The sequence below is a fragment of the Clinocottus analis genome, unplaced genomic scaffold, assembly GCF_023055335.1.
Source record: "Clinocottus analis isolate CAN_PGR_092001 unplaced genomic scaffold, fCliAna1.0.p SCAF_7, whole genome shotgun sequence".
Classification (NCBI taxonomy): Eukaryota; Metazoa; Chordata; class Actinopteri; order Perciformes; family Cottidae; genus Clinocottus; species Clinocottus analis.
In genome coordinates, this window is record NW_027176229.1 from 37,294 (window position 1) to 55,000 (window position 17,707).

General features: G+C 44.8%; 1 protein-coding gene across 1 annotated transcript in view; it reads left to right on the forward strand.

Moving 5' to 3' along the window:
• dapk1 (death-associated protein kinase 1) overlaps nt 1-17,707 on the forward strand; it is a 64,655-nt gene that overhangs the window by 13,858 nt on the left and 33,090 nt on the right. The window contains 2 exon segments of the mRNA XM_068604558.1: nt 9,733-9,954; nt 14,974-15,112. Coding sequence (XP_068460659.1) covers nt 9,733-9,954; nt 14,974-15,112 — 361 coding nt within the window.

Here is a 17,707-nt window from a genome sequence, read left to right on the forward strand (position 1 = left end):
TTTGCTGCAGATTTTCTGTTTTTACCGCTCTGCATCTTCAGCCACATTCACACGGTCACGGGCCCAAATGACTTTCCTCTGAAATGGTGTCCGCTCCTCGCAGCAACAACAAAAAATCCAGACGGAGAACGACACAGAGGCTGACGTTAACGACACAAAACTAAATCCAAACTAATCCATCCAATAAATCTGAGCTCAGATATAAAGTCAGCAAGTGCAGATCAGCAACATTAGCATTTCCACCCTGGCTGCTGGGCGATGGCGAGACGTTTATTGTCCTTTATGCCGTCGCCGTGTTCGTCGTACATCATGGGGTGTCGAGCGGAGGACTGCCCTCTGCTCTACAATGACACACTCTGTGAAACGCAGAGATCATGTAGAATGATGGCAGTGCTTAGTTTTTATGACATCCGCTGGAACAAAGGATTGCATTGGTCGAGCATTTCCATATTTTCATAGTTTCAGCTCCTTGTTTGGTTTCCTCGCTGCAGCTTTGCTGTTTCGGTTTGACTCATGGCATCATTGTCGAGACAGTTGTACGTTTGGCAGGTAAAGAGTCACATATGTTTCTCAGGGCTTTGTGGAGACCACAAATGGAGCCAAAAGTGAGTGAATATGTGAATATTGAACTGACATGAGCCATGTAAGCAACAATATTGCTTTGAAACGGCTGATTGTGTAAATTGAAAAGTTCACAATATCAACTTAAAAGTTACTGGTATGGATTTCTGTCTCCAGAAGAACACAAATCTATGAAAGTAGACGTGAACAATGGCACGCGACTTGCAGTTGTTGTTTTTTTGCCTGTCGCTGGGCCGCAAAAAACCAAAGTGAACAAACTACCCCCTCAAAACCAAAAATTCAGCGAGCAAAGTTGCTCTGCGGTTCACACCAAAGGAAACCAAACTGCGGCTGAGATCACACCTATTGTGTTCCCACTTGTGTGTCATCCTCCCCCCGTCCATGTGCATGCATCAGTATCACATTTGACAGAGGCTTTGTGTGCGCGGCGCGTTTCTTCCCGCATCTCTGCGAGCACGCCTGCTATTGTACTTCACACTTTTCAGCTTTTCAGCACTCGCTCATATTTCACAGTAGTAGCGCTCAGAGCCAATCCATAGCTGGCTCAGTGTGAGGGATGCACCGTGCAGCACTGGCCGCGATAACGCCAGCACAGCGCTTCTCATCCCTCAAAGGTACATCGGGTTTGAGGCCCTTTCTTCCTGGGGCCTCGTCCCATGTTGTGTTATTTAGGAAGTAGCGGATGCCAAAACCTTTAGTAGACAGAAGCTTTCCAAAGTGTTTTGTTTTCAGTAATTCATTTAAAAATGCAAAATGCTGCTAAAAAAAATGACTGAATGATGTCACGTTGAGCGACAAGAAGTACATTTAATTTTGCATTATGTTGACTTGTCAAAAAAGAAAAGAATGTAAACCCAATTTAGCGATTAATCGCTAATAAAGAAATTAGCATTGGACCAAGAAATCGCTGCTGAATCCTCGAGCTGCTCGTTTCACATCGGTGAAGAGCTCTGACCTGCTTGAATATCCATAAAACCACAATTAAGTGTTTGCATGTAGATTAAAATGTCTTTAATAATCATACTGATGATAATTTCTGTTCACATGTCATGGTGTGGTTTTGTGGTGTGTTCGTTTTCTCCCAGTGACCAAGTTTAACATTTAGTTTCGACTCATAAACAAGCGAGTAGACTTTAAATATCATTTTAAAAGCCAGTCCTGGTGGCTCTGACTTTTTATATTCGACAAAGATTTATGGAACTGAACGGTTGATTTTTAATGCGACAGCCAGGAGCTGGAGATTTGATTCGCATTGTTTTGTTGTTGTGCTAAATGTCCGTGTTTAGAGCCGGTGACGAGTCGGCTCTCGTCCGTGGAAATGAGCTGCACGCTGGTGTCGTTGCTTTGAAAATAAAGCCCAGATGTTTAACGTGATGCAAGAGAACCCACATGCGTGTTCCAACCTTTAGCTCGCAGACGCTCTGTTGCAAGCAGGGCGTTTATTTTCTGTGTGCGTGTGGCATGATGTGCATACATTACACTCCGAGTCTAGGCTGTATTTAAGAGGCTGTAATGTACAGATGGATTATGGTGGGATTGAGGGCAAAGGTCACGCGGGTCAGTATCATACCTTCCTTTCCCAGCCCGGTCCCAAAGGAATGACTCTCATACTGGATTATTCTGAAGAGGAATGATTTCCAGGCGAGAATAACTGCTCGTGTTGATGAAGCGTTGGTCGAGCACCGTCTGCTGGCTGGGAGCCAAGTGTTCTCCGCTGGGGAAACACCTGCTTTACTTCCTGCATGCGAGCAAACCCTCCATGCAGACGCACCGAGACGTCGAGGAGATCCTAAAGCCAGCTGGTGTGCGTGCGTGCGTGTGTGTGTGTGTGTGCGTGCGTGTTGTTCAGCTGCTGCTGTCAGCCCAAGCTGTGCCAGACACCCTGCGTTGACGACTTGAACTTCACACCGAGCTTGTTATCACCTCATTCTCAGAGAGGGAGCTGCCTTCTCAACACAACCCTGTCTGCTCGTGAGAATTCACATAGATCTGGCTCACATCGTTAAGATACGATGTGCAACCTGTTTGGCTTGGCATCCCCATTTGATGAGTGGCATCAATGTTTTGTGTCCCTGGGCTGGAGAAAATGGATGATAAGTCGTAATGTTGGGCAGTTGTGCCACAAATTGCAGATTGACTCCATCATAGCCACGGTTAGCTTCGATCTGCCCGAGTCGTCATCGTGACCTGTGCTACCGGGCGGCAGGTACCTTCCTCCATGCTTTGCTTCCCTCATACTTGACGCGTTTAAAGGGAATGTAAAAGCCACTGTGGACACTCTGATCGTCAGTCAGTGCTTTGTGACATTCAGGGGGAAAAGATCCTCTCAACGTGCTTTACAAGAAACGCCAACATCCCCTGCATTACGATCCCCCGAAAGAACGCCGAAATACTGGCGACGACGTCGACAGCTGCCTGTTTGGACCCGACTGTCTTTATCCACTCGCTGGCTCCACTTTGTGCTGCGTGCTTGTTGGTGTCAGATTCATCCCTCCAGCCCTCCTTCCTGCTCTGCTCGTTACCGCTGAACATGGTTCATTCCAGCGCCGCCTCGGCCCGATGAGGCCGGACTCCGACCGGCAGCGACCGGTCACCCGGGACGAGGGGGCGCTCGCTCGTGTCCAGCCGTCTCTCACAGCGCTGACTTGTTTGTTGCACCTTTTACTCACCTGAGCTGTCTTGTATTTCCAACTTGACATCGGCGATAAAGAATTTGACCCCAACCAGCAGCAGCTAGCAGCATTCGGCTTTCTGAGGAAAACATTGTTTCATCTCAGTTTTTGTCGGTCAGTAAGCTTCCAGGTAATTGCAAAGGTTTTTTGCAACAATTAGTCTTTTTGTAATGTTGCCCTCAAAAATATAGTGTAGCATTGAGCTGCACGAGGTATATTTGTGTTGCATTACAAATTCACAATTATTTTCAGTATTACTCTGGCAGGTGTATATCATGTCGGTATCTAAACCTGAGGCAAAGTTGACAGTTAACAGTCCACAACCCAAAGATGATGATAATAATGCCGTATTGTCATTTTATAGAGAAACGCAGCAAAACTTTGGCTTTTGTGCTTAAAAAAGCACCTCATCGTCTCTCTGCACTACGTCCACTTAGCAGCTGCTCTTGTCCAAGGTGAGTCTAAGAAGTCTTCTGATGCGATATCTGCAGTGTGAAGAAGTCTCTCTAAAGGTGTTTCCAGCACCGGGGCTGCATAATGAAGGCCTTTGTGCAGCCCCGGTGCTTTGAAGCAACACTTCAGCACACGCACAATCTAATTTGCAGGGTCTGCATTGGCTCAGCCTCCGTGTGGCTGTTTGCATGCAAATTGACTGAGCGCAGGTCTGTTTTTAAGGACGCGGCGTCGGTTACTTTGTACTGTTGCGTACTGTCGCTGTGTGACGTATACACCCGAGAGAGCTCAGGCTAATCTCACTGTCGGGGTTTTAGAGAAGCATGCAGCAGTAAATCTCTTGACCGCCGCCGTGTATTTCCACAGATAATAACAGCGTTGGGTAATGCAAGGCTCTCCTGGAGGCATTGTCACGCAGCTCCAGTAGACGCAAACAAACCTCTCATTTCCTAACCCGCTCCCAGTCACCCTCGTCCCTCTTCCAGAAACAAGTAGGCCAGAAGCAGGAAGCCTTGTCCGTGCTTTAAGCACTACAAAGGTACAAAGGGGATGCAGCAATTTGATCCGGCAGACTATCTGGGGTTTTGCACTGTGCAGGAGGGTGAGGTGGGGGGGGGGGGCTGCGCTTGAGAAACGGCCTCCCTGCCTCTGTTTGTCAGTGATTCCCAGGAAGGCGTTTTTCTTCTCTGCCTGCTCGTTATTTTCTGCCCCATCTTTTGCGATTGCTCAGCAGCTCTGGTGCAAGTCTCTCCCTCCACATCCCTGGAGGATGAGAGGGGTTTCCCAGCTCGCGTCCTCTGCCAGTAGTAACAATAGTATGACCAACATGAGGGGTCTATCAGGTGGGGGGATCCCCCCTGTTAACGTAGCTGTAAGCTATAGAAATATATTTTTTCAATCTCAGCTCTCAGAAAGAGGAACTGGACCGCGGTAAGAGCGGGTGTGTTTTTTTGGGTTTTGGTTTCCCTCCGCTGCCTCTGCCATTTCCCCTCTTGTTTGTATGTGTGTGTGCAGCTGGTGTTGTTCACAAAGGGTGGGCTCGCTTCCCCCCTCTCTCTTTCTCTCTCTCTCTCTCTCTCTCTCTCTGTGCATGCACAGGGGCGTGGACGTTTGATTCCCACAGCCCACATGCCTTCACGCCGGCTATGTGCAGTGGGGAAATCTCTGTGCTCAAACGAGCTGATTGGCAACTTTCCTGTCGGTTTTTGGTTTTATTTTCATGATACGCGGCAGAGAACTTCTTCAAAGGTTGAACGAGTATATATTTACCATGGTCTTCAATCGGCCTGCAGGAAACGCACTCAAACACTCTAATGCACCATGATGCTGATGGCATTTGCCAACCAATAACCTGCAGTTCATAGCAATATGCAGAAACATTTCAATGCATGCTTGTGTTCAGGTTTGCATTATAAACAATAGTGCTGTTACATGATCGTCAAAACCTCACTCTCTGTTGAAAAGGTTCCTTTCAGCCTTGGAAAGTAAAGTAATTATAGAACCTCTTCACATCGTTCCTCCTCCAGAGTCGCAGCTCCGCTTCACTGCAGTCTCAACCTTCAACATAATAGTCCACGTTCATAACGTCCAGTAGCTTTTCCAGGTTCAGGGAATTTTAGAAAACATCGGTTTCCACTGAATTCAGAGATTCAGGGAGCAAAGATAATTAGTATATTTCAAGATGAATCAACCGCAATACACAAAACTCTCCACCAATAGCACGAGGCAGCATGAGAGCCCTCACACAATACCACACAGGTTGTGTTCAAGTGCCTGCATTGGTTGTTGCTTCTTTATTATTGTACGCAGGACTTTTTTAATACCATGAATAGTCTTACATTTCTCTCACAACATTGCTTTTTTCCCTTTCAATCCTGACATGGTACATGTGTATTATATGAGGGAGGGGGGACATACAAAGTGTCACAGGATGTCTTCACAATCTGCACAGATGGCGTATCATCATGAACAGGAAATCGTGTCGTCCTTTCTCCTCCTCAGCAGTGTTTTCACACGAGTCCCACGGCTTCACACATCACGCTTTTCCTCTGCATGGACCTTCAGCTGTGGGAAGTTTGAAGGCTGTTGTGAGGAAGCTGCTTGTTTTTCTTGAGCGTCCGTCATTATTTTTTGGGGCCTTTTTGCAGTTTCAGTGGTTTGCACGTTTTAGTCGTTGCAGTGGTTTGACTTTGTGCTCACCTTGATGTGCGTTTGTGAAAAATAAAACAGAGCGAATGAGAAGAGAGGTGAACTTGTCGGCCGAACATCCATAATATTCTCATCCCGTCGCTGTCTGAACTTGACCTTTTTGTAGCCGCACGTTTGCAGCTTAAGTGATTATCCTTTGAGCTATAATAGTGTGCAGAGGTCACTCACAGGTGCTCAGTCGTTTGAATACAGATTGCAGAGTCCTGTGTGTCTCCTTGTATAATAATAGTACACACACACACACACACACGCGCAGTGTGAACAGCAGACACAGATTAGAACCTGATGTTTCTGTCCCTAGAGTCTACACATGGAGGCCTGACTGACAGGTAGGAGGTGTGGGGGGTCACATTGGGGCGAAGTCAGACTGAGTGGGGGCAGGAGTGTCATTAGCATGAGAAAGCGCTCTTCCTCGGCTCTCTCTTCCTCTTCACGGTGTCTGCGTGGCGTCTGTGGTTCGGTCGCGGCACAAGTCGCTTCCTCAAAGAGACATCATTCCCTTTCAGCTAATCCAGGGTTCGGTTTGTCAGCAAACAATCCCCCAACCGTCGCAATCGGATTACTTCCCTTTCTGTATATGTCAGTTTAATGTGGTTGATCATGACATGATGCTCGGACGACTCCACTGGATTATCTGGAGGGTCTAACGTTTATTTAAACATTATTTTTTGCTTGTTTTCACCCGCTGATGAAAACAGTGTTTCTCACATAGAAATGTATATTGTAAATAAGGGTGTCTCTGCCTTTGACCAATATGGCTTTTGGAGGCCTCCAAATCATCAGTATTTGCATATTTGTGCATCAGTGGAGCCACTTGGGCAACACACAAGTATTGAATTAATAATTGATCGGGAGTATTTTGGCCCGCTGTGTAATACCAATGATTATTTTCAATGTTGACTCACCTGAAGACTATTTTCCTCGTCAATCGTTGAGTCTATGAATTGTCCAAAAATATGGAAATTCCCAGAACCTAAAGTCTTTAAATTGCATGTTCAGTCTGACCAACAGTCCAACACCCCGAAAGGGTTCATTTACTGGGATAAAGAACAGAGAAAAGCTGCAAATCCTCACGTTTTAAGAAGCTGTGGGGAAATATTTCACCCACTGCGGCAACTATTTTACAGGGATGTGCAAATGCACCGCGCTGGGCCACGCCCAGGGCTTTGGAGGGAGCGGCTGGCGTCGCTCAGCGGCCGTGCTCGTCCCACAGAATCAAAGACCAGGAAGAAGAGATGCAACCATGTTTTTAGACACAAATCTTAATTTATCTATTATCTGTCAATCTGCAGATTATTGTCACGACTTAGCTATGTTTTTGGTCCAACCATCCGAATTCTGGATGCTGCAGATCCTCACATTCAAGAAGCTCTCGCCATCACATGTCTCGCTATATTGCTGGTAAAATGAGGTGAGCAGCGAACCTTCTCAAATCTCAACAGCAGTTTGTATCTGCATGCATGTGGGCGTGGCCTCAGGCACCACTGACCAGTCACCGGCCCACAGGGTCAGAGCGGGGAGACGTTTTTAGTCACTGACACTCACCCCAAGGCCTTATTTCTCTTTTTTTGGGGCCTCAATGCTCCTCTGCAGCTGGCAGTGTTGTCTGCATCCTCATGTCTGCATGTCTCATCAGATATTGGAAGACACATTGAGCGAGTGGGAACATATAGCTAAATTACTGAACTGCTTCCTGACAACTGTGCACTCTCGTCTTGGCAGGGCTGCGGGAGTCAGATGACGGCGCAGGGAGCTCGCTTTATAGCGGCTCTTCTTCTTCTTCTTCTTCTTGCCAAGGCAGTGGAAGCTTTTGCCATAAAGCTGTAAATCTGTGTGAAAATCTGGGCTTGGATGGAAATGAAAAAAACCTGTGACAGAATGTGGCGCTCTCTCTCACCCCCTACTCCCTTGTTCTCTTCCTCCCTCCGTGGGCGTTCGGTACACTAAGTGCTCAATGATTGCCAGGGCCGCGACGAGGCACAATCGGCGGAGGCGTCAACAGCCCTCAGCCAAGTGTCCTCGCTATCTCCCCAGAGTGGTTTTCCTGGCGTTTTGGGGCGGAGTCGGCACCGTCCAGTCGGTACGCAGCGATTAATCGATGTAGCGTTGGCGATGGACTTTCCCCGACCGCTCCTGCGTAAGAGAGTACTACTCCATAAAGGCTGCACACGTATCCACTCAACTCACCTGTTGGCACTGTGAAGAACATAGTTGGGAAGCGACACCTGGGCAGGTGAGCTGACGAGGGCTCTCGTTGGGATTTAAATCATTTTGGTCAAAATACACAAGAACCCTGTGTATCCAGAGGGAAACATGTTGCTGCTTCATGTTGAGTCTTCACAAAAGAAGTCACATGTTAGCCAAACATGCTTCCTCTCATTTTCCTAAAGACCAAGCGAACATCTTCATAATTGCTTGTATGACCCCTCCCTCTCCACACACACATATTGACAGAATAGTACGAAAACATATTATTTAAAAATCTAAAACCAGTCAATGTTGTGTTTTTGGTTTGTGTTAATTCAGCTCATCAACAAATCCCCTTTCAACTGCGTTGGCTCTCGATTCAGACAATAGTTTCTTGCGTTGATTGTCAAAGAATTTAGTGTAATTATTTTTTGAATTGTACGTGTTTTCCAAAGGAAGTCTGCTCGATTGTTTTGCTTTTATTTGTGGGTGGAGAGCCGCTTCATCGTATAAAACTTTAACCTTTTCAGCAGGTATTTGAACTGCTGAGCTGCAAATGCTGGATTTCTAAAGTCTTCTAAAACATTGATTGAGCCTCTTTTGACCCAGAGTTACTACGAGATATAAAACCTCTAGTACTGGTGTGATTTATGTGCTCTATCGTGACGGATGCGTCTCATAGCGGCGGAGGGTTCCCGTGTGGATGTTTATCAGCTGTGTTGTTGTGCCGAGCTGTGAAAGTCCTCCACACACCGCCGTCACGAGGGTGAGGGCAGGTGTTATTTTTGTTGAATACTCTTTTTTTCCACCGCAGATAGTAATTAGGACTCCTGTAAATCATGACGCGCATGGATTATCGTTTTAAATACACGTTGCGGCGTAATTGTGTTTTTGATGTTGCAGTCAACTCGTCCTCGGGGTTCGCCCACGATGTCGCCCTCACTGCCGTCTGAATACATTCCTGTGTCTCTATTCAGCTTCCATTGCTATTCCCGTATCCAGGCGGCGTCAGGAGTGATGCATCGGCCGGTTATTAAATTAAAGCTTATTATCCCGCCCACTCCTTTTTGTTTTGGCTTCGACGGCCGTGTTTACCAAAAGCAGGACGGCTGCTTTATTAGTGAACAATAGTGAACTCTGTGGGATTTCAACACGTGACCATGAGGATGTCCTTGAGGCTGATGGATCAGTCACTGCCATCTATTTCTATTTATTGTTGGTCAATCATCCAGTTTGTATGACAGCTGTCCTCTTTCATTTAGTATATCAAATCAGCTCTTATTGATGGTCTTATTTGTTTATGAAAGAGTTGTATTTTTTGTTTTTAAAGAAATGAAAAATACACTTTTTTCCTCACAGAGTTTGATGAGCATATCATTATATCTATCTGTAGGCAGCAGCCAGTTAGCTTAGCACAAAGACTGGAAACAAAGGGAAACAGCTAGCCTGGCTCTGTCCAAAGGTTGTATGTACGGATCAAACACATGAGGTCTACGGCCTTAAGGAGCGATCTTTAGAGGTGCTTAAAGGCAGATATTTGATTCTGTATCGACGTTTCAAGGCCAGACGACATCTTTTGACAACCTCTCTTCTTCCTCCTTCTCTTCTTCCTCCTTCTCTCCCTCGCCAGTGGCCAGTTTGCCGTGGTCAGAAGATGCCGTCACAGGGGCACGGGTGTGGACTATGCCGCCAAATCCATCAAGAAGCGCCGCAGCAAGTCAAGTCGGCGAGGGGTGACGAGGGATGACATCGAGCGCGAGGTGAGCATCCTGAAGGAGATCCAGCACCCCAACATCATCACGCTCCACGAGGTGTTTGAGAACAAGGCGGACGTCATCCTGATCCTGGAGCTGTGAGTGGCCTCGTCTCATAAATCTATTTTTATACTTTGTTAAACGGGTCGATCAAATCGAGCATTCTGATTGGTTGAGAGTGAGTCACTGGGTGTACTTTATTCAGCCATAAAGTACTGTACAACCTGGTCACATTGACCAGAGCGTTCCATACCAGTGCACTTAAAATAACAGGTAGATCTAGATTAACTGTTTTATAAAAGCAGGACTGTATCTACAATAATGTACAGTTAGCCTGCACGGTACATTATTGACGATACAGTACTGACTCTCGCACCTCATTGCTTCAGTACCTCCTGGCCCGTTGAGGATTTTTTGGGTTCGTAAAAAGGCAACTTGAATAAAAAGTATTAGAAAAACACATTTTGTTTTTTACTGCTTGATACAAGACACTTTCCTTTTACAAAAGTTATTCAGGATAAGTGACTTCTAATGTCTCTCATGTTTTTAAGAACAATATTAAAGGTATCGTCAGGCTATTGTTCTCTTTATAAAGTCCAGGGATTTTAGTATTGCACTTCCATAAAGTTCAGATTCAGATTTAATAAAAGGGACTCCCTCAAGCTCCAGAAAACGACGCATCCTACATTTCCCATTATTCAGTCAAACGTGCCAAAGCAGAGATAACCGTTATTGTTTAGTACTTGCTCATGAGGTTCAAACTAAACTTCAATGTGTGAAATGTAATTTGTAAAGCTCTTGCCAAACAACAAAAGGAATAACTGTACAACAGTGGTCACAAGTCATCGTAGTGACACGTTTTCCAGGTAGATCGAGCTGCACCTGCAGCTGGAGCCTCGCGGCGGTGTCGTGTGGCACAAAGCTCTCTCGCGAAGCACCAGTCAAACCAGTCCAACCAGATTAGGTGGAACTCCAAACGCTGGAAGATCATTCATGTTTACATTACAATTATAATCCAGCGGCCACGCTTATTCACGACGAACACGCACGAAGCAGAGACCAGGAGGTCATCTTCATGCCAGTCTGTAATGAGTGAGGGCTGCGGCCACCGGACCGCATTCCTGACCAGTGATGCCACCAAAACCAGTCCGTACTCGCGGTCCGAGGCGCGTGTGTGATTCCATGAGTGCGCGGCTCACTTCCAGCTCGGTACAGTGACGCCGTAGAGCCGATCACCGGGCTACAAATAGCGCCGCGATGTTCTCTAACGCTCGATGAAATGCTTTCAGAGAGGAAATATTCAAATATCTGAGTGAAAGTCATCACAGGGCGACCTTCAGCTAACGCTCAGCAGCAGAAACACAATCTTATGTATCATTAAGGTATTTAATTATGTTTTTGTCAACACAGAGTTGGTGTTTAGAGTTGTGTTAATAAAATAAACGACTCGAGCGCTGCAGAGGCCTTCCCCTCAAACGTCTCTGATGTTTTCTCATTCCTCTAAAACACTTTCCTCACCGTGAACCTGGCTCCTCGCCAGACTCACAACTTCATATGCAGCTAAATCTCAGTTTCCAACGAGTAAAAACATTTCTGTTTAACATCCCCTTCAATCACTTCCCCCAAATACATTTGTGGATATAAATAAGCTTTTTGTTTGCACATTGATTAGGTTGAGATACAGTACTCTAAATAACTGTACTCACAAGGAGTACTTTGCTTTTGTGGCTTTAGATAGCGTGTTAGGATGTTAATGAACCATTGTAAAACAATATAAAAACAATATAAAAACAATGTCCAGCCTCAGGATTCCTGTTCAGAGCAGGTGTCCCTGACCTGTGACTCTTGAAGCTGCTGTGATGTAAGCCAATGAAACCAGTTCAACACAGAGAGGTGTCCGTGTTGGTTTGATGCCGCTGCTTTTTGTCAAAGAATAATTGTTCACGAAAATCCCTTTAACGCTAAAACCAGACGAAAGAAGTTGAAGGCACTCCAGATGACTCACAATCAGGAGAACAAAGATAACAGACTTTTTTTAAAGCATATTTTGATGTTGGGCGTGTTAATATGGATCACAAAAAAATAAAAAATGTCGGTTTACTCAAAATATAATGTTAGAAAATGTGTCAGCTTTACGATAAACTGCCATAAAAACAGGAATAAATGGTGTCTTTGTGGCCATTGCTGGATTATGCAGTAAAAATTATGATATACATTATGATGGTTTGTTTTGTCAGCTGCAAAAAATACGTCCTCTTGTCTTGAGTTGTGAAAATGTGTTATGAAAAAAACTAAAGCGGCATTAAGGGGGAGTCCTAGTGGCAAGACGAGGTACTGCAGTCCAACCGAACACTTAAACCCACTGCGAGGTTCAGCCCATGAGGGAGGATCCATCAAGTTCATCTCTTCTTCTGAGGTGATCAAATGAGTTTGTCTTTCATCGGGCAGATTATAAACCCAGACGATGGCGAAGGGGACTTCAAAAGGTCGAGGACAGTCCAGTTACTGCGGACGTCCCTTTTTGCTGTCGGTTATAAAAAGTTTCTTCTAAAAAAGGGACCTCATCTATAATTGGACCTTAGCTGCTGTAAAGAGGTATGCTGAGCCACTTCCCCCAGAATGAAGGTTAATCTAATGAAAGCTTTCTATTCTACTCTGAAGGTCATTTGACTATTTATGACCTTGTGTCAATGCTTCAGCCCTGAACTTATTTCCTTCTAAATCGCAAGAGCACCTAAAGGTTATAGAAGCAGCGTTTGGCTGGTGAGTCAGTGCAGCTCTCAACAGCATGCGGGTGTGTTACTGCTGTTGTTTTTGGGGTAGTCAAACTTAAACATCTCAGCTGATGTCTCGGGACCCTGAAGCCTGTAAACGACGGGTCCATACACGCTCCCTCCGCTCCAGCTGGCGTGCGTCCTGCCCGCCGTTTGGCTTCATCTCACACCTCCGACAACACGCTGTGTTTCTCACACATGCAGGCTTTGCTCTCACTGATGTTGCTCACTTCAGCGCTGCATTGTTTAACTGTGCCGAGCCATTTAAAGATGAGCTCCAGTCGGCGTTAGAGAAAGACACGGTTCTGTGAGGGAGCAAAGACACAGCAGGTGATGGGACTTCTAAATGATCTATAATCTCACACATCACTCCTTCTGCTGGCTGTGGAGATCCTGCAGTTTATTTTGAGAATCTTTCATGCTAATTCATGGCTTCCCAAACTTCTTCATGTCCCAGAAAGATGCACTCGCTCTGAGCCTCTGACAGACCATTTGGTGAGGATTTGCTGCCAGAGGACCTGACATGACATTGTGACGTCAGCATCATGCGTTTGTGGTACGGAGAGAAGAGGAAATACAAATCAGGAAGTGTAGCTTGAAGATTAAAACATAAAATATATTTTTTACAGACGCCAGTACAGTCGTTGGACCATGTATTCATGCTCCCTGCTGAGCAAAGACGCTCTTGGTTGACTGGTGGAAGATTAGGTAGAATTTCAATGAGTTGTTTGAACTATTTTAGTTTGTCTGCATTTATGTCGTCAGCTCAACTCCTTTTTACTCAAACTATGACCTCTAAAGCAAAAGCTAACCCGACGTGATGTTGGACTTAAACTCAGGGTTTGTGTTCATGTGATCTCCATTCAGTTAAATCAGCCGGTGGGTCGATGGCCGTCCCTTCTGCGGGTCTTTACCTGCTGACAGTCCGTCCAGAAGATTCATCGTCTTGTTGTTTGTATTTTCCCTGAGACAATCTTGTAATGGACTCGACTAGGAGTCTTTTAGTGGTTGATCACTGAAGGTCGTCCAGGGAAGGAGACGAGGCGTCGCGGAGCTGGAAGAGAGAATTATTTAAAACACCAAATTAGCATTCAGAGCTGGTCGGGTGACATCATAATGCCAGCAGGTAAAAACACGAGCTGCATGCTGGATGCTAAAAAAATATTGGAGGATGGAGGGAGGAGGAGAGAGGAGGAGAAGGAGGAGGAAGATGAGGAGGGGGAGGAGGAATATTTAATTGGTTTTTAGTTTTTTCTCAGCGACGTGTGATTATATCTCTTCTCTAAATCAATGACTCTCCAGATGATACCAGACAATAAAACATGACGGCAGCGTTTAAATAGACATAAATCGTAAAATGTAAAATCTGCAACTGAAAAGTAATTATTCATTTTAATTTCCATTGCTCACAAATGTGTTCAGACATTTGTACGGCTGAGTGGACGCTGAGCGGCTGAATGAACACGCTGTAATTACACTGATCTGCACCCTTCCTCTCTCCTCATCACGCTTCCTCTCTCCTCATCACGCTTCCTCTCTCCTCATCTCTTTATCACCCTTCCTCTCTCCTCATCATGCTTCCTCTCTCCTCATCTCTCTCCTCATCACCCCTCCTCTCTCCTCATCTCTTTATCACCCTTCCTCTCTCCTCATCACGCTTCCTCTCTCCTCATCTCTCTCCTCATCACCCCTCCTCTCTCCTCATCTCTTTATCACCCTTCCTCTCTCCTCATCATGCTTCCTCTCTCCTCATCACCCTTCCTCTCTCCTCATCTCTCCTCAGGGTTTAATAAGAAACAATATAATTTCATTCTGATGAAACAACAAATCCAAGATGCCAAAGACTTTTGTATCGTATAATGTTGAATCTCTTTTGCCCAAAAAGTACCAGATCTGGGTCAATGTTGGATCAAAACACTGTTTAGTTCCAATATGTTCTGTTTTTGTGACGTAATCTTGTTAATTTGTGAAAAACTGTTTATTTTCATCTGATTAAAAACAAAATATTATCAGTCTTTTCTTTTTTTCTTTTCCATTTTTACCCAGATTATCAGGCCTTTTCTTTTATGAAGATAATGTAATGAAGCAAATACTTAAATATTCTGATGCAGGGATCTCGACTCAAACAATGTATAAAACTAATTAAGAAGTTTTATGGAGAACAGCGGTGGTTAAAATGACATCAGCAGGTGTAAAGTGGTCGGGATCTAACGCACCGGGATGATTAGATTACAGCAGCTCAGCTCTGATCAGCAGGGCTTTGTGGCTCTGATCTGAGCCATCTCACGTGTTGATCCCTCTCCTCTCTCCTTTCCTCTCTCCTCTCTCCTCCCTCGTGTCCAGCGTGGCCGGCGGAGAGCTCTTCGACTTCCTGGCGGAGAAGGAGTCGCTGAGCGAGGAGGAAGCCACGCAGTTCCTCAAGCAGATCCTGGACGGAGTCTTCTACCTGCACGCCAAACAAATCGCCCACTTTGACCTGAAGGTACGACGGACAGTAAAATACAGACGTCATCGTCTATCCGTCGCGTTTCTGAGTGACTGCTCCTTACGTCAGCTTGTATTTACGCTTTGGTGATGACGCACTGTGCACTCGCCGCACACTTAGCTGAGCGGTTGAAGCACGTTGGACATTAGAGGTGAAAAGAGTAGTCGATTAATTGATAAGTCAGCTGAGAGAATATGAAATGACACCTATTTTGTTCATGGTTTTGGTCTTTTTTTGGGGGTAGGACTGATTGTAAAATCAGGTGTTTATGTCGGCTTGATTCATCCAGAAAACCAGTAGCAGGTTGATCGAGAAGTAAAAATTCACAAGTCACAACCCTTTGTGATAGATAGATATAGATATAGATCTATAGATATATAGATATAGATCTATAGATATAGATATCTCTATATACACACACGATGAGCTTGTGTTTTTGTCCTTCCCAGAGCTTTTGTTTCAGACAGTTCAACAATTGCAAATGTGATTTTTTTAAGTGATTCGTCCTCCAAATGAGAACCAAAACAGAATTATTGTGCGTTTCAGAGAAGTGGGCTACTCTTCTGATGATTGTGACATTTCCATGAAAACACTGGGCCGCGACTTGTTAAAGGTTGTGTTACGTTCAGAAAGAAGACGCACCCAAAAACACGACAACACATTGTTTTCCTGTTATCAGAGGTCACAGCAAAGTGCCTCATTTTGTCCACGAGAGAAGTTCACATCCATTTTACAAAACGCCAACTCACTGGAGAAGTGGATTTGCACATTGATACAAAAAGAAAGGTTTAATCATGCAAAAAAATTAGATCAGTTTCTCTTGGTATCAATGTTTTTGGAGCCAATGCATCTGAGGCAAACTAGCATGACTCATCTGTTTTGGTTTAGTGTGTGTGTGTGTGTGTGTGTGTGTGTGTGTGTGTGTGTGTGTGTGTGTGACTCACAGCAGAAAGAGTGCAGGAGTGCAGTCAGAGTGTACATGTGGGGACAACGATCTCTTTGTTCTAAAAGAGAGTGAAGAGACCTGTATGATTTATGAAATGCGTTTCTTTTCATCGTTATTGTAGGTTTCCGTTTAAATTTGGCTTGACAAACCACACATTGCGTAACAATTACTTTGCTGCGTCACTCCAACAATACACTAAAGCACACAATACACTAATCGCCCATTTCAGAATAATATAGATTACATTGTTGTTTATTAAATGATTTATACACTTTCATACACATTTTTAATTTATTGTTTATTCTATCTCTATATTTAATATTCTTCTTACTGTTTAATTTTTGTAATTTAGTTTTATTACTGTTCTGTTTATTTATATTACTTGATCTTTATTTACTGTGAGCAGCGCTGCTGTAATCCTGTAATTTCCCACTGAGGGACTAACAATGGATTATCTTATTAATGCATTAATTAATGCCAAAGTGTAGCTCAAATTACATACTTTATATACTGATAGTATATCATATTATGTTACTAAGATTTGTACTTTAACGTAAAAAAGGTCCCAGAGTGCGTTAATAAAATATCCAAGCTGCTTATCAAGGAGTTGCATCTTGAAGTTATGAATCACGGTAGCGTGACAACACTATATTGTTGTGGATCTCCATCAATACTATTGATCGGTTGTCCGCTTCCAGAAGCGCACAATAAACAGCCAGACCGACAATCTCCACGGATGATGTGAAGCCCTCTGTGCGCAGCACGCCACTCGTCATCAACGCCACAGCGTTCTTCATTTTTCATTTGTCTCGCCCTCCGGTCCACGCGGCCTCCTGCGATCCATCGTGCAGCAGAAAGACTCCGATGGAGATGTCGTTTGCGTCGTTGAGTGCATGAAGTGTTTTGCTTCAAACGGAGTCTTTGTTTGTCAACACAACATCTTGCCCTTTTTTTCCTCTCCTCTTTGAATTCTAGTTCGAAGCGGTTTGTCGTGCAGCCGTGACGGCAGTGTGAGACATCCAGGGTCAGAGGGAAAGGCCCTTTTTAAAGGGCGAGCAAGGCATGTTTCAGGGAATCAATCAGCTCCATACAGAGACGGTGATATTGATGATCGATCAGCTTGTTCTCCTCCTGAGCTTGACTTGTGAGGCCGGGCGGAGCGGTGACGCTGACTCACCGTGTCTGCACTTTGTATCGCAGCTGAAGGACCAAAAGGGTTCAGAGCTGTTCTGGTAATGGAAAACACTTGAAAAGACCAGAGTTTGACTCTTCTGCTGCAGCGTTGTTCACTGGTGCTCAACCTGCATTGCTGTAAACGTTGAGGTTTCCATCCGGCCGTGAGGAGATCTGTAAGGGAGGCTCTGTATGTGAGCGCTGAAGGAAATGGTACTGATGGTAGAAGAGTGTAAGTATAATCTGGAAAATGTACTGAATGCAGAAAAAAAGCCTCCTGTAGCTGTTATACTATCATATTTTACATAATATGATTATTATTCCCTATGCATTAATGTAAAAGCAGGTTTTTACTGCTGCAGTTGGTTGAGTTGGAGCAACTGTGAACCTCTTAGTGTTTGATTGCAACTAATTATTTTATTGTTTTCATAATGCAGATATGCTGATTATTGTCTTGATTGATCGCTTGATTG